At 38.7% G+C, this 22,633-nt stretch overlaps 1 protein-coding gene across 2 annotated transcripts in view; it reads left to right on the forward strand.

The window, feature by feature from the left end:
• PLPPR5 (phospholipid phosphatase related 5) overlaps positions 1 to 22,633 on the forward strand; it is a 45,188-nt gene that overhangs the window by 16,771 nt on the left and 5,784 nt on the right. For both annotated transcript variants that reach the window (XM_054515713.1, XM_036387390.1), the window contains exons 2-5: positions 4,620 to 4,752; positions 6,959 to 7,209; positions 15,983 to 16,159; positions 17,627 to 17,746. In XM_054515713.1, coding sequence (XP_054371688.1) covers positions 4,620 to 4,752; positions 6,959 to 7,209; positions 15,983 to 16,159; positions 17,627 to 17,746 — 681 coding nt within the window. The remainder of the gene's footprint in view (positions 1 to 4,619; positions 4,753 to 6,958; positions 7,210 to 15,982; positions 16,160 to 17,626; positions 17,747 to 22,633) is intronic.

Below are 22,633 nucleotides of genomic sequence, written 5' to 3' on the forward strand. Positions count from 1 at the left end.
ATTTAATTGATAACAATTTTCCTAGAGGTATGTAAATCATTCCCAAGATTTTTAGCTCCATTTCCTTCTCACCTGATAGGAAAGAACAAGGAAATGGATTCTAGAGAGAAAAGCAGAGCTATGGACTGCCTGTGATGCTCATTCCACCAAGGTTGTTTCTTGAAGATGGTCTCACATAGAAGCCTTGGTTACTGTTCAAGTCATGTCTAAATGAGAGAAAGACAATGAATGAAACAAAGTCAGAAGAGAAACTACAATGCACAGTATTGTAAAATGTTCTTAACTTGACGAGTTGAGCACATGGATGAATATTTAGTGGTCTTTTTAATGCAGTAACCACTTTTCAGTGTTACTCATCTATCTAAGTGGTTGCTGTAGTTACAGCAAAACCCTGAAAATTGGCAGAGGGGGAATCGTGTATTCTGTGATATTCCCTAGCCTGTGTGAAATATTTCTTGAACATTTGTGTAGCCTAAAGTAGGTGCTGGAAAGGTCTATGACTGTATATACAGAAATTTAATCCCAACTAGCGATTATCAACCTTACATTTCAAGATTTATCTCGTTTAAACATATTCATGTACCTTCAGATATCTTGTAATGCAAGTAAATATTTAAGTGTCACTTAAGTCCTGGGACTTTATAGGGAGTTATGTGAAATATATGAAAATGTAGGTCACAAAGTAAACCTCATTATTATTTTAAGAAGTACAGATTTATGGTCATTTATTAATATAGGCGCTGGTTGTTGTAAAGCATAGGAGACACTAGGGGAGGTTTGTTTATGGAGTCAGTTTACTGGAAAATCAACAGTGTCAGAGCTGCTCTAGCTCTAATATTTGGAATGAGTCAGGCTTGACATTTCGAGTTGAAAAGAACACAGAATTTAGAACCAAGTTAAGAATATACTGGATGGAAGGACAAATTAGATTTTTAAATTGACATGCAGTGCTAAAACTAGGCACAGCTTGCCTGGATTCAGAAAAATGACTAATACAGAGAAAACCTGGACTTGGGTGGAGGGAACCAGTGTAAGGAATGTGTGCAAAATGCTATAAGAATCCTGAGAAGAAAACAAGGAAAGGGACAGGTATTAGATGGTTGGCAATAAATGCAAAAAATGTATTAGTAGTATAGACACACCATGAAAATCAATCAGCTAATATATTAATATGGAGTTAAAGAGGTGAAACAAGAAGAAATATTAATTTTAGATCACATCCCTCTCAGATTCTGTTCCTGGCTGTCAAATGGATTGTCACATCACAGACAGGATATGATTGTCATGGAGATGGTTTCATGAATTTCTGTAATTTAATTTTTGCTGGGTTAATATTTTTATATGCTTCCATAAGAGTAAATGATCATCCTTGTCTTGCTCCATGTTACAACACTTATGTACACTGTTTTTATCTAAGGACTCTGCAAGTTGTTTATACATATGTCCTTGAGAATACTGGAGAGCCTGCACTTGGTACTGTTAGACTTCAGATGAAAATTGTTCTTTTCCTTATAATTTATATGCTGTAGCTGTATATCAAAATGGAAGGATAGCCTTAGGGAAGGATGGCCTCCCCTGTTTTTAAAATCTGATAAAATATCTGTGAGCTAAGAATTTTAATACATACCTTTGGGAAATTTGTACAGTGATCTGAAGTAGTATGACCCTGGTAGAACAAGGTAAAATATGCTTCTAATATCCTCTCTTTTTCATTGCAATCATATTTCTGTACCTGAACTTGTGTAATTTTGTCCAGACGTTTATGTTGTCAGAACATTCAGATTCCCCATTGCAATCTTTCACTGCCAGTTTTGGAATATTCCAAAAACTTTTTGCCCTACGACTTAGAGAAGAAGTACACAAATAATTCTGTTAAATGTCACTTGTTGGCTGGTTACAACTGGCATATGCTGTAGAAGGGGTAATGGTGGTTCCTGTGCCAGCAGGAATACAGAAATTGCTCTTTCCAGGAATATACCAGGCATGCAAATTGCTCTAAAGTGCAGGGGGGAAGTTGCTCTCCTTTTCCTCTGCCCTGTAGAGCTGATTATTGTCAGTGATGCTGGAGAGAAGAAGAGGAAGGAATTGCACTGGGAAGAATTTCTCCTGGGATTTATTGAGATTGAAAAGGATTTTTCTTCCATTTCTGAAACATCAATAGGCTGATTATTGAGATGAGCAGTGCTTGTGCTGAAGGATGGAGGAAAGAGAACAGCTTTAGCCGAGCTGCCAGTACAGAAAAATAAAGAATCTGTATTTATTGCCAAATTCTAGAAGGATTCTGTCGAAGTGAATCCACGGAAGCATAGAGATGAATGCCTTGTGTGCTCAATGACTCTTAGTGCTACTGACAGCAGAGCACTGGGCCTTCTGTAGCAGAAGTTTTGTCTTTAGCCAAACTCCACATCCTTCTGACCCTTGCACCTATGTGCCCACCTTTGGAGCATTCTTGTTCAGCTAAGAACTTGAATGCTGCTATTCTTGGAACAGAGGGGTTTCTTCATACAGGTCACCATCAAAGACAGAAAATGTAACAGGGAAAATCTCTTGGCAGCAGCAAAGATCTAGATGCAGCTGATGAAGACATTGCTGGAAGTGAGAATCTCCTTTCCTATAACTGAACACGCAGTTCTCTCTTTAGTAAACGCCAGCTTCCCTACCAGGCAAGAAGACAACCTTTATTCTTAGATCAGCAGATTCAGTCTCTGCTCAGAGCTGGAGAGTTGAGCTTGCTGGCACTCTTGAGTGCTTTTGCAAAAGGTTGGGTACTGTATCTCACAGATGCTTCCTTTGTGCTGAATTCTGCTCTTTCCTGGAGTTTCAAAATCTGCAAAAATTTTACTGCAATCTATTGAGTTTGGCAGAAAGCATTAAAGGCAGAATCTGACTCTATTCAGGTTGCCTAGTCCTTGAGAGGAAAGAAAAGCATACTGTGACTCACAGTAAAAGTATTAGTGTTTCTGTTCTCACCTTTATGAATCCATTAAAACTGATATTTTTGGTGTGTTTTTTTCATGAGAGCTATAGGGATCACTGGGTTGAGTTCTCATAATTTGGATGATCTTGAATTCAAGGTTGAATTATTTTTCATGTATACTGGTCATTTACTAATTATAGTTGAAGAAATTCTACTTCACTGGGTTGGAAATTTGCTTGCATCACAACAGAGAGAGGATATTTGTTAGTTCAGGTATTGAAATTTCTGTTTTATCTAAAAATTCTACTAGGATCTGAAGCCAGTCTAAAGTAATGGGTAATAACTGTTTTGGTGACAAATTAAATATTGCTTTTTTACATACCTGCTTTCAGACTTACTTTTGTTACTTGTTCCACATTATTTATAAGTAGCACTTTCCTCCACAGTTTAGCCCAAGGGTATCTGCATAATCTACAATCAGCTAAGTAATGTCATTAATTGCATCCTTCCTGTTGACAACAAAATGTGCACATGAGCCAGTGCCCACAGATTATTTTATTTATTTTGTAGACGTGTTCAGACCTATTGTGAGATATGAAAATATTTCTATTTTTCTGTTAAGGCAAAGGTTTAGAAAAACCTCAGCAGTTAATCAGATTGATGGCATTATTGGTTGTATTTGTGGAGTATTAAGATTTCACTTTGGTAGTCTTCATTCTAGTTGATCAAGGTGTGATGTACCTGCCAATAAGCTTTAAGTTTTTCATGTAGAGGAGTGGAAGGGCCTTGCCTGTGAGTCCCACAGTGAATCAGGGTTAGAATCCAGTGGTCATTATTTGACCCTTCTGCTCTGCTTTTAAATTATCCCTGCCGTAAAGCTTCGTATTGTATATCTGCTTAATGTCTTGGCTTCGGCTATCAAGTCTCAATTATAGTGAATAAAGGTCATGCTTTTTTGTACAGGTAAATACATAACCTAGAGAAGATATTTTACATTCAAAATACATTTTTTCTCATTTGGTGATTTTTATGGTTTTTTGCCAACTATAATGTGAATGATACATTATTTTGGTGGAGTGTATATGAAACAGGCCTTTCTTAATATTAAAATATCAGTGGTGACACTTTGTTCAAGCATGAGGAACAGAGCTAAATCCAGACTTGATAAATTTAGCTAGTAAAATGTGAATTGAACCCTGTTAAGTACTTCCTGGTAAACCAAACCTCTGATGTGAACAGGAGTTCTGTTATGATTTTTTTTCCCCTTTCTCTCTATCATAGTCCAAAATTTAAAGCTCAACCCTGTGAAGTGCTGGGTGTCAGTGAATGTGGGGAATGAAAGGTTCAGCATCTTGCAGGATTAGGCCTTTACTGTGGTCCAGATCTTGTGCGTTATGTGATCTGTTGTTCTTGAACTAATAGATCTTTCTCTTTCCCCTCATCCTGAAAACTAGGTTATGTTATGTTGACTACAAATCCTGGTTGTAATAATTTATTCTCTTTTAAGGCAAATAAAGCAAGCCATAAGGCATATTTCCCTCATAAGAAGATTAATGTACAGAACTTGATTCACTTATTCTGTTATTTGTACTGGCTTGGTCTTGTTTCTTTCAGATGAGATGTCTGTCTCTGTAATATTAGTGTATTTTACTTGCTGTAATCTGATGCACCATTTCTCTCCCCTTTTTTCTCCTCCCCTAAGATTATCGTTGGAGAAACTGCAGTCTTTTGTCTACAGTTAGCTACAAAGGATTTTGAAAACCAAGAAAAAACAATATTAACTGGAGACTGTTGTTACATAAATCCACTGGTGCGCAGGACCATCCGATTCCTTGGTATGAGCAAAATTACTGCTTTCATTTTCTGAATGGTGAGAGTGATCAGTTATGTCTTAATTTTGACCTGGGGAAAATATTCAGATAACCATATAACATTTTGTGTGCAGTCTTAACTCAGGTGCGGTTTTTCTTTTAGGTAGCAAATGAAGCTTTTTGGAAGTTTGGATTAAAAAACAGTTGCAGAAACAGCAGTAAAAGTAGAAAGAACTGGGACCACTAGGGGGGAAAAACAACCAGTAGGCCTGAAGTGGGGTGAAGTAGAGAAAGGTGGTGTCCTTATGCCGTATCTATAGCTGATAGTAAACACACACACACTCCAAAGTTGAGGACATTGGGATATAAATGTGTGTTTGAAGCCAAGCCAATTTAGCTGCTTTCTTAGCCTGGATATTGTATTATATCTCAGTCTCTAGCAGAAAACTGTATAAAATCCATGCTACATTGGTTTTAGCTGAAACTCCCCCATTGACTTTAGCAGCTATGAGATGTCATCTTTTCTATTGAGTTCATTCTAAATATGTTTGGAGGGAGAAGTCCCACCATTCAAAATGTATATTGGACGTTTTCAGATGCTGCTCTTTAATCCATGTAGGGCAGGGCTCAGTTCTGCTGTTTGCTTCTCTCTCATGACTGCATCTGAAGGAAACAGCTGGAGGAATGAAGCCCTGGGGCAGCTAATCCTGCTGTGTGCCCCAGTCTCAGGGGGAGGGAGGGCATGTGCAGATGTGTCTGTGTTTGCAGTGTTTGTGTAACAACTGTGCCTGCCTTCCCAGAGTGCGATCGCTCCCTGTCAAGAGACTGTCTTGTATAGGTCTGGAGGAGGTGCAGAGTGATGATGAGGAGCTCCTCCCACTCCACTTCCTCTCTGTGTAATCAGTGCCTGAGTTTTCTTCCCACTAAGTGGTCCCTTCTTTCCTCCCAGAAGCAAAACAAAATTTGGTAGGGGTGGCAAGAGTGGGCAAAAACTCTCTGCTGTTGCAGCAAATGAAAGCATTGCTGTCCATTATTCTCGCCCAGAGTGATGTGTCCAGCTGTGTTGTGCAGTGCACACCCTCAGGACTGGCTGAAAGGTCCTTCTGTGAAGTGACAGGCACAATGTGCTGCTCACCAGAGTCTAGCATCTTAGGAGGAAATAGCATTAGTGTGACATTGCTGACCAGCCAGGATCCCAGAAATCAGCCTTGGTCCTCTAGCTTTGCTAAGAAAAATCCTGACCTTTATAACTGTATGTTTCTGTGGAATTATGTCTGCTGGGATGTTGATCCTTTAAAGTCCTCATAGTGCCCCATGAAACTGGGATTTTCCAGAGCTCACTATATTCCCAGTGGATTGGAGAATGGGAAAGGAAAGGTGATTTGCCCATAGAAATACAGGGGGAAATCGATAGCTCAGGTGGAATTGGAACAAGCATGGCTTTGCCTGCTGGTCAGGCTGCTGTGTTTGCATGTTCTTCCAGAGCTCATTTTCTATTTACAAAAGGATAGAGAGGGACCTCAGAATAGCAGAAATCTGTTTTCCTTTAAGTAATCAGATACAGGCATTTACATTCTAATGAACGAGTACATGTACTTAATGCTTTGCTGATATGTCTGACTAAAAAAACTCTTTAGCATAAGTAGTTCCTCAAATATATAAATCTTTAGCTCACTGTGTTGATACTGTGATTAATATGCCATGCATAGAGATTTACCCAGTAGCAGGCAGATGAAGACAACTGGTGCATGGCAATATTGAATTATTCAGTACCTTAGATTCTTTACAGCTGCAAGGGAAAAAAAAAAAGTTTTTCCAGTGTGTGTTATGACTTCACAAGTTACTTCTCCATCAGGATCTGACCTTGGTTTTCTAGCAGATTTATTGGGTGGAGAATTTCCCTCTGTCACTTCTGTTTAGTGAACATGGGCAAAAGTTAGGTACCAGTAAAGCCAGCTACCCCAAACAGGGGATATGCATGACTGTGGGGCCTGGGAAAGCAGGCTACTTGCACAAGGGGTGAGTTCCTGTGAAAGATGGGAGAGCCATCAGGTGTGTGGGTACATTGCAGTGTTGCTGCTGCAGATTTGTAGGAAAATACCATCTCCGTGGTCTTTAGGGTGCAGTACATGGGAGGATTTTTCATGTTCTTGAATGGAAGAAGCTGCTCTATTGCTGTGATGAATACTATGAATTTTCAGGCAATTTAACTCTTTGTTTCCCTCTTTAGGAATTTATGCATTTGGACTGTTTGCTACGGACATCTTTGTAAATGCTGGACAAGTAGTAACAGGGAATCTTGCACCCCATTTTCTTGCACTTTGTAAACCCAACTACACAGCACTTGGATGTAAACAGTACACCCAATTCATCAGTAGCGTACATGCCTGTACTGGAAATCCAGACCTTATCATGAAAGCCAGAAAGACTTTCCCATCCAAAGAAGCAGCACTAAGCATATATGCAGCTATGTATCTGGCTGTAAGTATATAATATTCTTTGATATCACTATATTTTTGAGAGCAAATGGCTGGCACTGTGAGGGGGAGGAGGGAGGAATGGGCAGAAGATAAGGCCCAAAATTGGCTGATTTTCTGCATGCAAACCTTCTCTGAGTTGCTATGAGAAAGATTCATTGGGCTTAATTCTGACAAGGTGTAGTGGTTTCTGAGCATTGAAAATCAAGACAATGCTAAGAGAGGACAAGTTGTCCATAAAGGTTATAACCTATGGATTTAGGATACCCACTTCTTGGTTTACTTTTCCCCCATTTCCAGGGTATGTGGGACAATCCTTTGCTGGGTGCTAAGGAGTAAGGGAAGGGATTTCCTCTGACTGGTGGTGATACCCCTCTGTGCTTTAACCCAGTGCAGATGAGTAGAATCACAAATGGCCATGTTCTTTGGTGAGGTGAAGCAGAAGGGTGAGCTATATGTATGTCTGATCTCTGCATGTTTCTCAATATCCCGAGTCTCTTTTGGTACCATAATTGGTATTTATAGGTACCTCATGCAAAGTCACTTTGGCTCTTATTATGCAGTGAAGTGGGCTACAAGGCAATCTACCCTTTTTCCCCTCTTTACTCTCTTGTACAGGGAGCGATGAACGGCACTAGGGTAAAACCTTGTGTTGACTGCCTGGATCAGAGCTGTTGTATAGGTTGGGGAGAGGAAGAGTCACTGTTTAGTCTCACTCAAGTAACTCTGGCTTAGTTTGGAGTGCATATCATTCTAGTCTTAAGCAAGAACATCTTGTTCCTTTGCTGGGGATAAGTTCTCCCCAGCACATGCCTATGGGAGTGTCTTACCTGACCTGTGCTGGTATCACAGCCCTCTGCAGCCCTTTGGATGAGCCCAGGGCTGCCTTCACAGGGCCAGTGGGAAACTAGGCAGGTGTGTGGAGCTTTGTGGTCATTGCAGGAGTCAGCCCTTACTGAGTCAGCCCTCAGTATTTGAGCAGTGGCCTTCCCATAGGGTGTGTGTGTGTGTGCATGTATGCACGTGTAGGTATACCTGTGTGTGAGTGTGTATTGCTCTTGAGCACATACCAGCTGAACCAACTTTTAATTCCTGACTGATCTGGAAGCTGATCCTTGACAACATGGCAAAGATCTCAGCCTCAGTGTGTCAACTCACTGCTTCTACACAGGGTTTTAGAACTAGCTGCTTAAAATCTGCAGCACTGATGGTAACATTTACCAGGTTCCTTGTGAGCAATGTCTGTTCAAGAGATGTTGATCATCAGTTAGCACAGGCAAGTGTTTGCAAATAAGAGATGCACAATGACATTTTATTCTAACTTGAGGCAAGTGTAAGTCTTCTACTAGTAATGTCTTTATTTGGGGAGATATCTAAGGATGAAACACTCTAAATTTGATGCAAGCTATTTTAGAAAATACTCAGAATTTTTCCTTCTAATTGCTCCTATATTTCTCATCCATCTGTAAAGCTGGATTTCTACTGTTACCAAGAGTCAGAGTAACTAGGAAACCAGCTACTCAGCTACTGCAAAGCAGAAAGTAAAATAGTATTATTACATTTTTAAAACAAAAAGCAGACATCAGTAAGGTTTAATACCTAATATAAGTGGCTTTTGACATGAGCAAGAATACTTTATGCAGACCTTGTCTGTGGTCAATATACAGTTAGCAATATTAAAAATTAAAGCTGCTGAGATCCATTTCATTACTATTTGCTCTTTCAGTAACTATAGAAGTGAATATATCCTGTGTCATTACTGTACTCCTGCATGGTGCTTGACACTACTGTCATTTAACTAAGGCACTATTAACTATTCTCAGGACTTCCTGTAGTAGCTCCTTGTTACAATATTGTCAGGTTCATTTTTTTGGTTTTTTTTTTTTTTCCCTTAAATCCTAAGCATGACTGAAGCAAAAAATACTGTTTATTACACTCCAAGGGAAAAAAAAAATTCAATGTTCCAATATTTGGGGTCATGTCCTTACACTGCCATGATGTTTATCAGGATAGTTGGCCCTAAATAACAATTTTCTCATCACTGTTCACTGGAGCAGAAGATTTATAACAGTAGCCTAGTCTTTCTATGAGCCATGCCACAACAGTTATTAAGAGCATGGACATAAAGACCTCCATATATTACTCACTTTTTCATTAGCATATAATCTTTGGTACAATATGTGCTTTCTTTTTGGTTAACAGAAATTTTGGAGCAAGGGAGAGATTGTTATGGAATCGTCCCTGGTTATTTCAGCCAGCTGGGCACAAAACAAAACCAGCCTAAAGGAAAAAAAAACCACCCAAGAGCTGGCCCAAGGGTCCTTGCTCTCCAAGATGGTGAAGTAAATGCTTTTAGACTTGTGTGATTTCTCCATCAACCAATTTAGAAACATGGCTTCTAAATGCTTTATATAATAATTCCCCTATCTCGTTCCATTTAAGTGCAGCCACACTGTTATCACCTAGCATCTGTGCATATTGTCTTGTTAACAATAGCTTCTTTTTTCTAACTTCTGAGTCTTCCATTTTCCCCCTTTTCCCCCTTTTGAGAGTGGGTGGCTGCTATGGTAACTCAGAATTCCCTTGAAAGTACAGTCGTTTTCAAACAGTTGTTGTGCTAGTATTTAGAGCTTTGTAATGTTTGCCTCCATTACTTCCAGTGTCTATCAAGAGAGATTTAGCAATGGAAATATTCAATGGCAGTGCTGTGGTTAGGTGTTTTCTCTACCCTGCTCCAAACACAGATGCATTGCCTTTCTTCTTCAGACTTTCAGGTTTATTCTTTCCAGTGTACCAGTGTTTTCAAAATGAACTACTGTAAATCTCTTCTGAAACTCTAATTAATCAGGCTGGTGCCTGTTTTTTTCTTTAGATGTCTGCGCTGATCTCATTGGAGATATTTTGTTTGGTGTTGGTTGAGTTGGCTTAATAAGTTGACTGTATCTACTTTCATTTCTTACCAGCCTTGCAAGTCACCCTTTCTCAGATGAAACAATATTTGCTACATAGGCAAACACTGCAGCTTTATTAAACAGTATATAATTGTATAAGACACATTTTGATATACATAAGCTGGACAATTAGAGGTTTGAAGCAGCCAAGTATGCACATACTTGGGGTGTTTTCTACAACTGAGACACAGGAAGTGGAAGTCATGAGTCTTTTTTTGTTAGGATTTCAAAGTGATATATGAAGATTTAGTCAGCCTAATCCCATAGATTTAAATTTAAGATTTGTGACTAACAGTTATCCTTTGGTACTGCAGACCTAGGGGATTGGTCATGGGTAGCAGTAGTTTAAGGGAAATTTTAATTCTATGAAGTTTTGCCCTTTTTGTGTTGTTCTTAATGCATTGCACAGAAGCAGCTGGGTAGGGTAGTGTTTGAACTTCGTGTTACTGCACACATTTCAGGCTTGCTTTCGGGTTTGTAATGATAGAGGAACAGGCTTCATGTCTTGAGAGTTGACACAGCCCTTAAGTCTGTAGGCAGCTTTTGTTGCTTTGTACTCTGAACCCTTGGCCTTAACTTTGACTTCAGACAGGACTAGCAGATTGTAAAGCCTACCAGTAATTTTTTCTTCTCTGCAGAGCTTCTAGTTGGCCCAGGATCATGTTTTCTGCCATGCTCCTGCTCCTGGCGTTTTGCTGCATTGATTTTTGCTGTTCAGTGTGTTTATAAGTCACTGGGAAAAGACAACAAGACAGTCTGGGTAACAGTGCTGGCAGCATGGTGACATTCTCCTCAATGTCACTCCTTGATCCAGTTATAGGTGTAGGTGTAGTCTGCCTGTCCTTCATCTTAAAGTGCCTGTTAGATTCCAGCTAAATGGGCAGCTGGTGAAGGCATGGTAGACTTCTCAGACAGCCTTAAAGGGAGTGTTCAGGAGGAAAAAGACTAGCAGAGCCACCTCTCTGAATTGACTTTGTTGTCCTTTTTTTGTTAGAAAATTAAAGGATTCTTCTGGCTGCCTTTCAGGAACAGTGCTAGGAATGTGGAATTTCTTTTCAGGATCTGGTGCAGCAAGTATCCCTTAATACTGATAATAAAACATATGTCATGAGCTTCACAAATTGAGTGCATTGGTTTCTTTCAGACCAAATAATGAAATAATACTACCATTTGATACAGGAATTTGTCTAAAGACCTGTATAAATTTCATGTCAGTCAGCTCTTCATTACAATTCAGATCCTCAAGAAAACAGCCTTTGTAATAGGTGTCTTATGGTCTTGGTACAGAGGAAGATGCCTCTTACCTTCTCCAGCTGTTTTACAGTTACAGCTGTGGGGAGCTTATAGTGGGAAAATTAATAATAAGGTCCAGAATTCTGGAGCTTTCTTTCCCTTTTGCCAAGCCAACCCCTGACTTTGAAAGCTGATTTTGGTCTAACATCATAAATAATTAGATCAAAAAATATAGAGAAAGCTGGAGGAGGCTTCAGAAACACTACTAGAAACCTTCAGTGGACAGTTGCAGAAGGACCCAGATGATTTAAGAATATAACTTTGGTTTGCTCTAGAAATAGTTTGACCCACTAATTATTACCAAAGGAAGCTTAAAAGATTTTGGATTTTCAAACTGAATTCTAACTAAACACTGAACCTGTTTATAGACTACAACAGCCCACTATTTCTTCAGCTTTTAGATGAGAGTGTTTCTTTTCTTGTAGGTCTGATGAATATTGAAAATTCCTTGGGTGGAACATTTATAACATTACTTATATTACTTAAATAGTTCAAGAGATTTTCTTTAATTCTAGCCCATTGTAAAAGCAAACAAAAACATGAGATAATTTATGTTTGAAGTGCTGCCTGGGATGGATGCCTGTGCAATAGTTTATTCCTCATTCTTCTCATTGCCTTTAGTCATTATTCACTGCCTGCTGATGGACTGGTCTTTGTCAGTCTCTCAGGCCATCTAAATCAGGGAGAAATAAATAGCAGACACAGAAGGGATCTTCTTCCCTGCATCCCCTGGCCCCAGGCTGATGGGATCAGCAAGGAAAATTATCTTCCCTCCTGGCTAGAACACCCAGCCCGATGTGTAGCTCCAATGTAACTAAACTGGGATTGTGAGACCTGTTGCACCTGTGTTTGTGTGCATAGGTGTTGGTGTGGGTGGGCCTAAAGATAGCTGAAAGATGCCTAGAAAGAGCTTGCAGCATAGCCCAGGAATCCAGTTAGTCCTGCACTTTACATACAGCTCCTTTGCTTTTCTTAACATGTTTTGGAATTATTTTATTCTTGCTAGATTTAGGACAAACTTTACATGAGACTTGCAGCCTGACACTTTTGAAGTACTTTCCCAGTACGAGCTAAATGCCAAGGCTATGATTGTTCCTTACACTGTGGCCTGAGCCAGTCACATCAAAACTTCACAGGTAGCTTGCTTTGTCTTTGGTGGTGATAGTGATAATTTCTTTCAAATTCATATTTTCAAACCTGCTTCAGTTAAAGGTTTTATTTCAATTTATGAGGTTCTCTTACAGCTTCACTTCCAGTATCTTGAAGACTGAAGGTCAAATGTTTGTGTTTCTCTTAAAATATAGTAAATATTATTACATTGTGCAATCAGGTAACAATCCACCTCTTTACATGACTCTCTGCCTGTGTCTGCTTAGTGGTGACAGCTCTATATCTTTTAATACTAAAATCTTATTTCAGGAAAAAGGAACAGCGAAAACAGAAGTTCTTTGAGAGAAGATTCACTACAGTTCTGATGTTGCAGGAGAATGTGCAGCCTGCTGTATTAATTCTAACTTCTGATCAATCCTTGACCTTACATACAAAATCTCTGCTTCTGGTCTTGCTGTTGACTAATGTAAAAGTTTTCTTTCATTAGAAAATTCCTCCCCCAACTTTTGTTCTTAAAAGGGATGGAGATGAAGTTGTTCAGTAAACATCTTTAGCCCTGTAAAAGTTATACTGTCATTCCTTCCTACTAATGTTTTAAATCACTGAGCTATTTTCCTTTGTTGATACTGCATTTAATATTTATTAAAAGTGAGTGAAACATCCTGTCATCTTTTCAGGTTGTTTATTCTTTGTCAATTACTGAGTGTGCTAGTTTATAGTTTTTCCACCAGAATCAAGAAGAAAACAGCTGCTTAATTGTATTTTATTCTTAGTGTAAATCAGGTAGTTGACTGTTAATATATTATACTAGAGCTACAAGGGGCCAAGTTTAAAAATGGGTATCTATGAATCCTGCCTTGGAGGAGGCTATATTTGCCATATAGAGTTTTGCAAATACAGACTTTTTGTCTCATTCTTTCAGGAAAGTTTGGCCTGCTTTTATTGATTCTCTTGTATTGTAATATAATGCTGTTCCTTACATGAGTAGTACCTATTCTTTAAAGAAAACATAGATATGATACCTATGCTGGCAGAACCCTCAGGTTATTTTGAATAATGAGCTGGGCATGGCAAACATGACTGCTCATAGAAGGAGGGGACTTGGCAAATGGAGGTCTCTGCAGGTCTCTGCTCACGTGAGGCACAGCATGAATCTGTGGTTGTTTTTCCTCAGTGCCTTGAGTAGGGATTTGAGGGATATGCTTGGTTGTGAGAACATTCAGAGAATTTTATGCAGAACATTTTTTGGGTTCGGCTTTGTATTAAAAGTGTTGAAATTTGATTAAAGTAATGCAGAATCAAGTGTTTTGTCTTATTAAAAACAGAGACAATCTTCTTTGGCAATGACCAGTTGTTATAGATAACTGAAATATGTCACCATGACGTGCCTTAAGCAAGTTTTTCCTTCTCAGTAGTCATTTCAATCTAATATAACAAAATACAGAATTAAATGCAGGTGAGCTTCCTGCAAACTCCCCTGTGTTAACTTCACCCAAGCTGTATTTAAAATTTGATTTTCTTATTGTGTATTAAAAATAATCCAGTGTTTTTCCTAGCACCAGCTGTCCTGACACATAGTGTGAATGTGGATAATGGTGGCAGTATCCAGTAGAACAATGAGACTCACTAAAATAGATGGTTGCTGAATTAGTTCAGTGTGCAGTACTCTGTCTATAGCTTGGAGAAAATCAGTGGGGCTAAAAAGCTGAATATTAAAATTGCAGTTCTATTATCACCTTCCTGCATGGTAAGAGTAGCTCACTGAAGACAGCCTGCAAAAGTACAAGGAGCTAAGATAAAAGAAGAATCAGCAAAAAAAAAAAAATCAACTGTTTCTGAAATGGTCTAGGAAGAAGAGAGGAGAATATGGCTTGAAGATAAACCCTGAAACTCTTTTTTCCAAACCTTTGCTTTGTCTGAATTAGTGGAAATCTTTCTACTAGTTTCCTGTTAATCATATAAAGTACACTGAAGGTTTGTGTGTTGCACTTCTCTGATGTTATTTTAAGATCAAGCTTTGTTTCATCCTCTAAGCCATGGATCTTTCTCTAGTGTTTTGAACAAAATTACTGTTAGATGTTACTCGTTTTAGACAAGCACTGACCACTACTTCTTCACTTAATTTATTGTGACAATAACCACACTTTCTAAACTGCTTCTTGGCTGGATTATTGAACACTTTGTAAACTGATTCCCTGGTAAATTCCACCGAAGTTTCTGACAGTACAAAAAATCCCCAAACAAACCCAAAGGACTGCCCATTTGATGGCCAGAGAAGTGGTACTGGCTCTTCAATGCAGACTCATCTGTTTTCCTTTGCAGTCCAAAGTGATGGCATTGCAAATTTGGAATTTCCAGTGAAACCCCATAGGAAATACTGGCATTCTTCTGTTCAAAAACTTAAATCCTGTTTAAAATTTGAAGATTTAAAGTTTCAGTGGTTTGATTGCAGAAACATTTTCAGCAGAGTAGAAACATTTTTGTCAAAAATCTTATTAGCTGTAGTATAATTTTTTTTTTTTGAGGATGGGGAGGAGGGGTGTTGCAAGTGGTCTCAATGCCAAGATAAGAGAATGGAAAGTCAAATATTTGGTATTGATTTCTTCTATTGGCTCATCAGAGCTTGGGAAGAGCTGATAGTTAGTAATGCACTCTTAGGGCAGAAGAGCTGCTCTGTTACCAGGCACTGCTTTTAGTTCAGTAGTATTGCACAGGGAGAATTAGACTGCAGCAGGACAAATGGATTTCTCAGTCTGATGCAGCATTTAGATTGGTTTGTGTGAAGCATGGGGTTGTATTAGTTCAGCACTGGATGAAACTATTATTATAGTCACTGGTTGAAACTATATTTATGAAAGTAGATGCTGGCATTTAGTTCAATTTTCACTGCTCTTTAACACTTTTTTTACCTTTTCACTGCTTTTTGACAAATCACTAATTAGTCACGTAAAGAACTGGTGTATAAGGAAGAAAGGCTTTTGCTAACAAAAACAAGGTCTTTATGTATTCCCTTTCTTACTCTGCCTGGCAGCTTGTAATAATACTAGTAGTACTTCAGGGTAAATGTTTTTTCTGTTACTGTCAACACTGCCCAGTCAAAAATCAGTCTCTTGACTTCTATGCATTAATAAATAAATACATAGACTGAGAGTAATTGGATAGGATTGTCCAATTTGTCTGACTTTCTGTAGGCATTTCAGGTTCATGTAAAATGCAGTTTTGCTGTATGGTCTGATTCTTTTTCTATATCCCTAGGAAAGGGTTATGATGACTTTATCTACTACTCTACCTCCTAGGTTCTTTACACTCTCCCCCACTCCAGAAAAAAAGTACCAAATACACAGAATATAATATAAAGCTTTTATTCACCAATTAGTGGGAGACATCCATCAGTCTTACACTTTCTTCCTTTCTAATTTTCAGATGTATATCACCAACACAGTGAAAGCCAGAGGAACAAGGCTTGCAAAACCTGTTCTGTGTTTGGGTTTAATGTGCTTGGCCTTCCTTACTGGAATCAACAGAGTAGCAGAGTATCGAAATCACTGGTCAGATGTAATAGCAGGATTTGTAATTGGAATATCTATAGCAGTATTTTTGGTAAGTGTGTGTCTGTGTCACTTCTGTTTGAAAAAAATCAATGTATAAGTTTGTATCTCTAAAAAAGCCTTCAGATAACTAAATAACAAAGACATGTTCCTCAGTTTTTTTAATTAGTCATCAGTTTCCTTAGTAGTATTTACATACACTCAGAAATGTGAAGTCAAAAAAGGACTGATTCAGTTATCTCTTTTGACTTCCATATAAATCAGATTGTAGTATTTCAAACAGTAATTTATGCAGCAAGGCCCACATGCAGGAAGCATATATTCCTCAGAATAACACATTGTTAGGATTTCACGGATAAAGTATTAAATTCTGTATAGTGGTTCTCACACTGATCAGAGAATAGGTAGCATTTGTTTTTCTGGCTTTACAATAACTCTAATGAATTTATTTCATAGTGCTAGTGTTTCATAGATTCAGGTTTATGTTGAAATTTCATATTATTCATATTAGCCTTTTCCTTTTCTGGAACTGTGTTCCAAAACCAGATAGTTAATTGCAGTTGCCAATGACTACTGTCTGTGTCAGAAAACTATTTCTAATCTATTAATCACCTTCACTCATATCTGCAGTGCAAGACTATAGAATAGAACAGTCACTGCTGTTTAATGCCTGTAGGTTTGTCTGCCTGGCAGCTTGTAATAGTACTAAAAACACCTTTGATGTTTTTCCCCATGAAAACTCTTTTGAGCTTGACTCTTGGATCACAGAGTCTTGGCCTCAAGGTCTTGGATCTGAAAGCATGGCTTGGCTGTGAACCCTCCCAGGGATGGCTGGGGTGGATGTTTTCACTCCTCTAGACATGCAAGGGTAGCTGCAAGTCTCCTTTAAAATACATCTGCTTGCATTTCCAAATGTTCCCTTCCACAGAAGGTGTCCAGTAGCATGAAATCAAATTTAGTTGTGTTTTGAAGAAAATGCAGTTGGCAAACATTACTGCTCAGCTGAGGGTTGTAATTAGTAGAAGCACAAACTGTTACACATCACATTACGAAGTCCCTGTGAAGTTACATTCAGACTTGGGAATGGTCCTTGCCTTCTTATTCCCTTTCTTACTCTTCGTTTGAGAAAGTCTTTGCTGATCAAAACTGAAATGGCACTGGCCTTCCCAGGAGTTAAAGGTTAATGCCACGTGATGCTGCAAGACATCTCTTCATGAGGTTGATAATACTTGGTGCTCTATTGTGCAGCTTCAGATGCACAAAAATGGATTTTCTTTTAGATAGGAGGTTTCTTTGGTTCTCAAATGATGCATGTACCAATAAATCACTTGAAAGTCGTTTGTCTTGAAATATTAATTAAGGATTTTCTGTAAAACATGAACTTCCCATTTCAGTGTTTCTACTGTAAAGCTGTGACTTAAAGCTGGTGTCATTTCTGCCTAATGATAATTGTCAGGATCAAAGCTTGAAAAAATGAGTTGTTCCTTAGGTATTCTGTTTATCTTCAAATTCCTTCTAGGTGGTTTGTGTGGTAAATAACTTCAGAGGACGTCAGCCAGAACATGAGCATTCTCATCTGGATAATCTGACCCAGATGCCCATGATCAGCATACCCAGAGTAGAAAGCCCTTTAGAAAAGGTAATGTCTGACTTTTTAAAAATCAATTAAATAAAACATAGCTTTCCTGGAAGGATGATCACAAACTATCCTGACAAGAGTGCCACGGTAATCAGATCTAAAATTATGTCAGTGTTTCTTAACAGTGAAAGAGAAAGAAGGAAAGACTTAAATTCAGTGACACCCCTTGGGAGACTCTTCATGTCGTCATTTCAGTGCCATAGCTGCTGCTAAGCCCATGGAGTCAGGCTGAGTAGATCTGCGACCCTCTCCCCTTGTGCTCCTCAAGTAAATGTGATTAATGCTCTGCCTGATAGTCCACAGAACATAGAAGGTTCTTAGAATGCTTAGAAAGAACGTTTAACCCCTGGCCCAAGGGGCTTTGCAATTCAGGTACAAGGGGCATTTATCCTGTTTGTGTGTGGTCTGTTCTGAGCCTGGTGTCGAGCATGGGATGCAGTCCCTTCTGGGTCACCTGTGGGGCTCCTGTCATCAGACATGTGCTAGCCCCAGGACAGGGCACCCACTTGGAAGTGAGAGGAGCAATGGGCCATACAGTAACTGCACAACCCCCTGATCTCTTGTCAGAGCACATGGGATTGTAGACTAGAACATGCTAGGGAGAGTCTCCTGGGTATGCCAAGACTTTTTGCTTGAATATCACAATAAAATTTATTTTAGTTTACTGTGATAACCATTCATATTTTTTGAAGATGATGTTGTATGTAGCATCATATATGTTAGGTAAGATTGTCTGACTAATTTTATGAGCAAAACTACTCAAACAGATAGCATAATAAAATACAGAAAACATTTTAGACATTTTTACCAAGGGGAAACTTTGAACTAGTAATGCAAAGTTTAAAGGAGTTTAAAGGAAGGTTTTTCTAATGACTGTATCTGTCATAATTGATTAAAATCTATTGGGTTATGCCCATATTTGAAAACAGAAAGCAATTCTACACTGGGTAGGGCACCAAAAGTATTTTTCTGTGGTATTATTTTAAATCCAGATTAATTATGATAATTTTTTTTCATGTTCAATATAAGAAAGGTTTCCCAATCTGTCATACTAACTTGAATGTGGTGGAAGTTATTCTTTAGTAAGAATTGCTACTAGTCCTGAGTTTTTTATTCCTTTCCTTGAAGGGAAAGATTTCAGAATAGTCTAACATGCCTTTTTTGAACCAAATATTTTCAAAATACTTCCACTGATATCTTGTCATAAGGAGGTCAGAGTCTCATTTGCTTGAACAAGCATTTAGATGATGAATGTGTATCTTCAAAATAATCCATTCAGTAAACTTTCTGTAAAATGTCAGAACAAAACAAGCTGTCAGCTGGCCTGGAACATATCACATTAATAAGAACATGTTTTATTTATGTGCTAGGCTCTCATGCAATAGAAGTCATTCCTGTGGCTCAAAAGACATCATAGGTAATACATACACATTCTCTGGATATTGACATTTTAAATTTTTTTCCTGGGATAAAGACTTCATGTTAACTCCATGTTTCTACCTGGTTTGAGAACCTCTCACTTATGATCAACAATGTTCTTTTCCTGAGACTTGGCCTAGTTTGAGATGCTGTGGGGAAAGCAATGGGGAGAGTGTGGGAGGGTGATGTCAAGAGTAGTGTTTCCTCTGCTAGAGGATAACCACTGCCATTTGTGAGCTGCCCAGGACTCTGTTACATGAATGAGCTTCTTTCCTTCTGAGCCCGTATTCTTGTGGCAGTAGCTGTTTGCTGTCATGCAGCTTCTCTCTAGAGATTAGTTTTAATTAAACTGGGGACTGACCACAAAGTGATACCACTTGGTGAGGTCCCTCCCATCTTTGTCTTTGTTGCAAAGCCTGTGTTCCTTTTCAGACAGAGAGGATGTCATGCAAGGACAATAAGGTGAAGACTTTGCTAATTGCTTGGAAATGCTTTCTTCTGTTTTGACTTCCAGAAAGTTTAAAATTGAATTAGCAAATAATTGATGAAGAAGTTACTTACATATGAGTGCTTTAGGTTTTGAGTTTCTATGCGTATTTTTACCTTTTATTAAATGTAATTTTTTTTGTTTAATCTAAAGTTTTAGATAGAAGACAGACCCTCTTAAATAAAAGGAATTAAGAACAGTACTTCAGGGAACTAAGGTCTAAACTTACTTAGGTATTCTCAAATAACTACCTTTGCTACAAGAATTATTGAATTAGTCTTTGCTTTTTAGCTCCCTTCTTATTTTACATCATTTGTTCTCCCCAGGAGAGAGAGTGATGCTAAATAATTTGTGTGCTATTTGCCTCTTCCTCCTTTAGACACATGAGTTACTTTTCACTACATTTCAGTGAAGACTATTCCAGTTCAATATTCTGAATGCACATAGACTTACACTTTGCTTATTTTAAAACTTTTTTTCCTTATTTTAAGTCTACAAGTTTCTGTACCAATATTAAAGACAGGATATGGTCAGAAATTAGCTACAGGGAGTAGCACAAGTCCTAACTGTCTGAAGTTATCAAAGGCTGAGGCAGTGCAAGCTGGAAGCAATGCAGCTATGTGACTGGTACTAAAAACCGGTAACTATACAGGTATCTGGGATCAAGCAATTAAAAACTCCTGATTTAAAGAATGATTTCATTAGAAATGCCTGCCAGATAGGACCCCTCTCATTGCTATTTTGTAATAAATTCACCTGTAAATGCGTAAGCACATGATACATCATACAGACCTGGAAGCACATTGTTTTGCTGTTTCCAGGTCTGCTACTTGCTATTCCAGTGCTTTCTGCTTGGAGAGCAAATGCTCCTGGCGTGCTCACTGTGCTGCCACTGTCTGAGTTCTGGTGGAGGTCTCCCTATGTTTTAAGTGCACTTAAATAGGCATAAGTTCTTGAGATACTCTGAATTGAGCTGCTGCTGCTGCTTGGTGACAAGGTTAGATCACAGTTTGCATGGCACTTTGTTGCACTGTGGTACATGCAGATGATTTAGCTGTTCTGCACGGGTGCCCATGCAGTCAAATAAGCTATAGTTAGTGTCTCCTTGAGTGATCCTTGCCAGTCTGCTCAGCAGTGCAGACAGTGCTTTTACCTTAACTATAATCATCCTCAGAATTAATGAAAAGAATGAAAGCCAAGAAACCTCACCACTCACCCATCTGCTTCCTTTTCTCTTCTGTCTCTTACCTTCTTCTCTCTTACAAGACAGTTGGTGTTTCAGTTAGCTGGCAGTCTCCTACAGAGAGGAAGCTCTTATCCTACCACAGTAAAGACTAGAGAGTTCTGTTCTTTTTCAGGAATTACTGAGAAATGGGGATATTCTGGGTAGTACCTGGAAGAGTTTGGAGGTTCAGCTTTATCCAAGTGCAGTCACAAATTATGTTTCCTATTTCAGGGGAGACTGACATTTTTTCATGCGAAAGTCACCTGAAATTGGCCAGGGCTTACAGAGATCTCCTACCCATCATGTAGTAGCTTATGACTCTGCTAGTCTTATTTATTTTTTGTAAGTATTCTAGCTTTGAGAAAATTAAATACAAATACAACATGGAGCATTTCAGGACTAATGGAGGTGGTAGATAGAATACTGAGATAGAAGGTTTCAGAAGGAAGCGTTGGGTTAGGAGATGCACCATGGTTCATCTCCTGTGAGATGAGATAATTACTGTGTGTGATTATCAGTGCTTTCTGTAGCTATTCAGTACTACTTATTTGCACAGTGGGTTCTTGGCAATGCTGTCTTTGACAGCTAAACTGCATTTATTCCCCAAGGTTCTGCTTGGCATTCCTTCATGCTGCTACTTCTGTCAGCAGTGCCCAAATCTTCCCAAACATAGTTGCTGTTCTTTGTTCAATGAAGTTTCTTATACTGCCCTGTAGGACTGACTATCCAGCATGACTGAACTCAGAGAGATTACATGCTCTCTCCTTCTGTCATTTCCAACTTTTAATGGTCATAAGGGTTCGGAATTCCTCTCGCAATATGTGACATTCTTGTTGCACATCAGTTTTTAGTGACTGTCAGGGTTAACTGTCTCAGAAATCTTCTTGAGTTTAACACAGTAATGATTGTTCTATTGCATATGTGCCAAAGATAATGATGGTGATAAAACATCCTAGCAATAGTAAATGTAGATATTGCAATGAATTCTGCTAGTGTTTTTAAGACTGGGAAAGATTTCCTCCTCAGAATTTAGGGAGTATTTTTTTTTCTATTTACTCCATCTTGATTACTCACGAGACACAGAACAGCTTCTTCACAATGTCAGAAAGTTTTGGTTCTCAGTGTTACTGCTTTTTTTCTTGGTCTTCAGCATGTTGGTACCAAGTCTTCAAATGTTGTGTGCCCTGGTGTGCACACAGCACCATGGCTTAGGGAGCCTGGCCTGCTCCCTGTAGTTCTCCAGGGAGATCACCTCTCACTGAGCTCACAGCTAAGAGCAAAACACAAAGATGCTTTAGCTCACCATACTATGGGCAGATGTGGGAGAGGGTTGTGGCCATTTCTGATGCTTCAAAATATTTTAATTGAGAGGTCTCCAAATACTGTAGTACTTGATGTCCAAAAGCATTCATAGATGTCCATACTTGTTTCTCCAGGATGGTTTGATGAGAGCCCATGTGCTTACATCAGATTATAGGCAGTTGTTGGCATAATCATTCTCTCTTGATAATGCAGCCTGTTAAAGGAGATACAATACAACACTGCTTCACACACATACCACAAACACATACCCAGGACAGTCAGCTCATAAAAAATCATAAGCAGTTTTGTTTCAATGTCAAAGATTTGAATTTGTATTCATGTCCTACTCTTCTGCTGAAATCTGCTTCTGAGGGATTGTACAAGAGTTATTTCTGATTGAATGCAAACAGTGATCACTACATCTAATGCTCAGATAAACTAATACTTAAACATG

Source organism: Molothrus ater, chromosome 9 (genome assembly GCF_012460135.2).
Source record: "Molothrus ater isolate BHLD 08-10-18 breed brown headed cowbird chromosome 9, BPBGC_Mater_1.1, whole genome shotgun sequence".
Lineage (NCBI taxonomy): Eukaryota > Metazoa > Chordata > Aves > Passeriformes > Icteridae > Molothrus > Molothrus ater.